We start from the raw sequence: 4,230 nt of genomic DNA, 5'->3' as shown, positions 1-4,230 counted from the left end.
GGAGTTTCTCATCATGAATTAAACAATCGGATAGCACTTTAGCGTATCAATGTTTAGAAATATAATTAATTGGAGAAAAGTAAGACAACAAATCATATAAGTTTATGAGGCGTTTTACGTGGCCCTTGGTAGCTTGGGCCTAAGGCAATTTCCGACCTTTGCCTAATGGCAAGTCCACCTCTGGTCCCATGACATGGTGCTCTTTGGACCTTAGTGGTCCCTTAATACTGTATCGGAAGTCTCTTTCCAAAAATTCAGCCTTGGTGCAGAATTACAGCCACTAGAGCCGGTCCTACCATGAGCTTTCCGTAGGACGTGCCGTTTGAGTCTGTAGCTATTGAGGAGGGGAGGGGGGGTAAAGGAGGAAGGTGGGGGTGCGGCCTTGACCAACTGCCACTTTGCTCGTTACAAGCCATGATGTCTCTCTCTCATGGGTGGGCCATTTTCTCTTGGTGGGCAAAACAGAGAAAGGGGAGGTAACCTTACCCCTAATGACGTCATAAGGAGCAAGATTCCAGATCGGTCCATTTGAGCTTCATTTTCGCAAAGGCAGAGCACGACACCCTGGGCTCTGTTTACCCCTATCATCATTTCTAGCCACTGGGGGACCATAGATGGCTGGGGGAACTCCTATTAATATTAAAAAAGAAACTCAGAAAGTGAAATTTTCATGCCATGGGACCTTTTAATAGTTTGAGTGCATGGATTGCAAATTTGAAATCATACTAGGAGTGGATTGTTTTGTACTATCCATTAGCTGATATATTGTGCAGAATTTATTTACCTTTTAACTGTTTACATGTCAAATGCTGGGAATCTAAAACTCTAAACTAAAACTCTTCAATGATACACGAGACAATAAGTAAAAGACTGTGGACTTTTATTAATTTTTAAATCAATGTTGGCTCAACATAATAATCTTACTTTTTATATTGATAGACATATATTGCACATATGCATTTAAATGTAATAACTGGTTTGGTCTTGTGTTCTCCTTTCTCATTTATTAACTAATAACACATTTTGTTATTTTTTTTCCTCCAAAGCCTGCTGCCAAGAAGGCACCAAAGACGAGCACAGAGCTTCATCAAAGCCAGAAAGGCAAAGAGAGGGGCGCTGTCTCCACCTCCGTCAAACCTCAGTCCGGTCAGTTAATCCTTTCTTTTGCAAACTTTATCAATTTGGAATCTGACTTGTAAAGACACCTGAAGGAAAACTGGTTGCAACAGAAGAAGAGAGAAAAGCGTGTATACTTCCGTAACAAGCCGTTGCCGCAGTTACGAACCGTTGAATACATATGGAGAGTGCATCTTTTTTGAAATGCAATTAAAGTGGACTGCTTCTAAGGTATTGCAAGCAAGGATGCACATGTATTATGTTTACATAGCAAAAGAGCTATGTGTAGAAATATGTCCATGCATTATTTCCTGTGGATGACTTCTGGCCTCCACCTAACCTCACTCTTTGTGCTTTTCCTAGCTGTGAAGAGGAAGAAGAGGAAGATGGGAATGTACAACCTGGTCCCCAAGAAGAAGGCCAAGAACCTTAAACAGCAGGAGAAGGCAGGTCCATTTGTTTATTTCACTCAGGATTACTCTCGTCATAGATTTAACTTTTCATTGCAACAAATGGAAATATAGGTATTCTTGTAACTAGAATATCAATATTATATCGATATTGTGATATGAGACTAGATACTGTATTAGATTTTGGATATTGTAATATGGCATAAGTGTTGTCTTGTGTTCCTGGTTTTAAAGGCTGCATTATAGTAAAGTTATGTCATTTTCTGAACTTACCAGAATGTTGTATTATTAGCCTTTACCCTACCATCCCACTCTGTCTGTAACCCCGAAGAGCAAATGCATGCCTTAAACTAAGTTTTCACTTTTATACAATATTGATTATTCAAAACATATTTATAACATGTGGGGAGTGACAGGAAACAAAACAATGGGGAAAGAGACTCGGGGCTGTCATGTTAAAAAATAATATTGTCTTCAGTCTGGAGTCGGAGATCAAGAACAGCCTTTATCGGTTTCTAGCAGCTAGCATACATCTCTTTCTACCAGCTGAGTCACTCCTAAGAAGTACAAGTAGCCACTCTGTAAGTTAATACCACTAGTTGGCATACGGTAGTTGTCAGTGAAACCTCATGATTTTCTTCCCTATCAAAAACCTTGTTGTCCTATTAGCCATATTTGGTGTTTGCATCATTTATTTAAAACCAAACAAAAACTGACACTCGATTAGTCGACTAATCTGTTGTATTGGTCTTACTTGACCAAGATTTCTTTAGCTGATTAGTCATTTTTTTAAATGCTTTTTACCACTGAATGTTTATTTCCAAGAAATGTATGAGGGCATCTCTGGTAAACACAAGGTATGAAGTTGTGTTTTGCAAGATTAATTGGTGAGAAACTTTTTTTCATAGATCTACATTTTAAATCAACTAATCGATTAGTCGAAAAATCATGTGAGCTTCGATTGACTAAGAATTTCTTTAGTTGAGGACAGCCCTAATGCATTAATGTCATTCCTTTTTTAATCAGAAAGGGGAGCCAGGTTCCAGTTTGGAGAAGAACAGAACTGCAACAGATGAAAAACCAGCAATCCTACCAGAGACTTGCAAGGTCAGAGAACCAACAACCGCCAGGAATGAATCGTTGATGGAGGTGCAACCTGGAGAAGGCTGCCATGTTGAGTATACAGAGCTGGCTTTGGACTGTCTGGACCTGAAAGCTCAGGAAGAACTGCTCTCACCTCCCCTGTCAGGTGACAACAGCGTCTCACCAACTCATTTGGCTTTATAAGATTGATCTAATTCCAACTAAATTCATCATGTCCCCTTTTTTCTTCTACAGAATCCATTTCAGTGTTTTTCCTGGCTCAAAATGGGCCTAGTTTTTTAGGCACCAATTTTTGGTTAAAATGTCTAACCAAAACACAAAATTAGACTACTATTTAACGCGATTATGGTATGTTTTGACTGGTTATGAAACTGTCTCAATGTCAATATTGATGCCATCAGACGGCAGCACAGCTTTCCGTGAACAGACAGCAGTTGGTGCTCCGGCGGAAGGCTGGGATCTCCGGGCCCGTCAGCAGCAGCTTCTTGCTGCGCCCCCGGTCCCCAGAGCAGCATGATCACTGGGAGAGGCCGGTACAGTCTGACTCTGCAAACAGAGATCCCGTTAGCCCTAGCTTTACAGCTGAGTGTTCAGATCCAGTCAAATCAGCGTCAGCTGCATGCGTGAAATATAGTGGCTGTGGGTGAGAGGGAGCTTTGGCACTCGTGATTTTCCTTTTAGCGCTGGCTTAAAACCTCTTTTTTTTGGGGGGGGGGGGCACCAAAATGTTCTCTATGCAGGAAAAAAAACTGCATATATTGGTCCCACAGGTCAAATTTCTTTGTGTGATGTGTGTTGAAATAATGGGATGTGTGTGTGCAGGTTTAGCAGCGGATTCTGAGCTCACAGAAACAGACCTGGCAGAGGAGTTACCACTGTGCTGCTGTCGTATGGAGACTCCTCACAGCGGAGGCAGTCTGTCCACACTGGATCAGACCTGCATGGCCATGGAGAGCATGGATGGAATGGTAAACAATCTGAAATAATACTATCACTTTGGTATTTGCTTCTTATTAGAAATCGTGTTTAAAATATTAGATAACAATCCCATCAGATTTTTGGGTTAGCACTCCACCAATCAGATTGTTCATTGAGTCCGACTGCCCGCTTTCCGATTTAACAAGTCAAATCGGCCAAAATGAAGGCCGACGACGACTCCTGACTGACGACACGGAACACACCGAACAGACTCGAGTCAATGACCTCGCCAGACTGTCCGATGGACAATAATTGGGTTGGTGTGTCAGGGCCTTTAGTTTCAGTTGATCAGATTTAGTGTCCTTTAGTCATCCTGGAATCTGAGAACGGCTCTGTCAGGCAAACAATAGAAACTTATGATCAAACTAAAACATGTATAAAAGCTGGGTAAGGTTATCATATCATCATAGCATATTGGTATTGGATCCTTTTTGGTTTTAATGTTGTACAGTATAGGGCTTCACAATTAATCAAATTTTAATTATGATCATGATTTTGTCTTACCACAATCAAATTTGCGTAATCAAGCGATTATTATTTTTTTAATGCGTCATTCTGTTATAGAAAGCTCCAAGTTTTTTTGCAAAGCCAATCTACCGCTCCATAAACCACTGTCTGATCA

General features: G+C 40.8%; 1 protein-coding gene across 2 annotated transcripts in view; it reads left to right on the top strand.

Moving 5' to 3' along the window:
- Positions 1-4,230, top strand: part of ehmt1a (euchromatic histone-lysine N-methyltransferase 1a) — a 34,751-nt gene that overhangs the window by 4,830 nt on the left and 25,691 nt on the right. For both annotated transcript variants that reach the window (XM_032516249.1, XM_032516250.1), the window contains 4 exons: positions 1,047-1,146; positions 1,480-1,562; positions 2,553-2,775; positions 3,453-3,598. In XM_032516249.1, the coding sequence (XP_032372140.1) occupies positions 1,047-1,146; positions 1,480-1,562; positions 2,553-2,775; positions 3,453-3,598 (552 nt within the window). The remainder of the gene's footprint in view (positions 1-1,046; positions 1,147-1,479; positions 1,563-2,552; positions 2,776-3,452; positions 3,599-4,230) is intronic.

Source organism: Etheostoma spectabile, chromosome 5, assembly GCF_008692095.1.
Source record: "Etheostoma spectabile isolate EspeVRDwgs_2016 chromosome 5, UIUC_Espe_1.0, whole genome shotgun sequence".
NCBI lineage: Eukaryota > Metazoa > Chordata > Actinopteri > Perciformes > Percidae > Etheostoma > Etheostoma spectabile.
The sequence above is the reverse complement of the archived record's forward strand: the minus strand, read 5'-3'. Positions and strand labels throughout refer to the sequence as shown.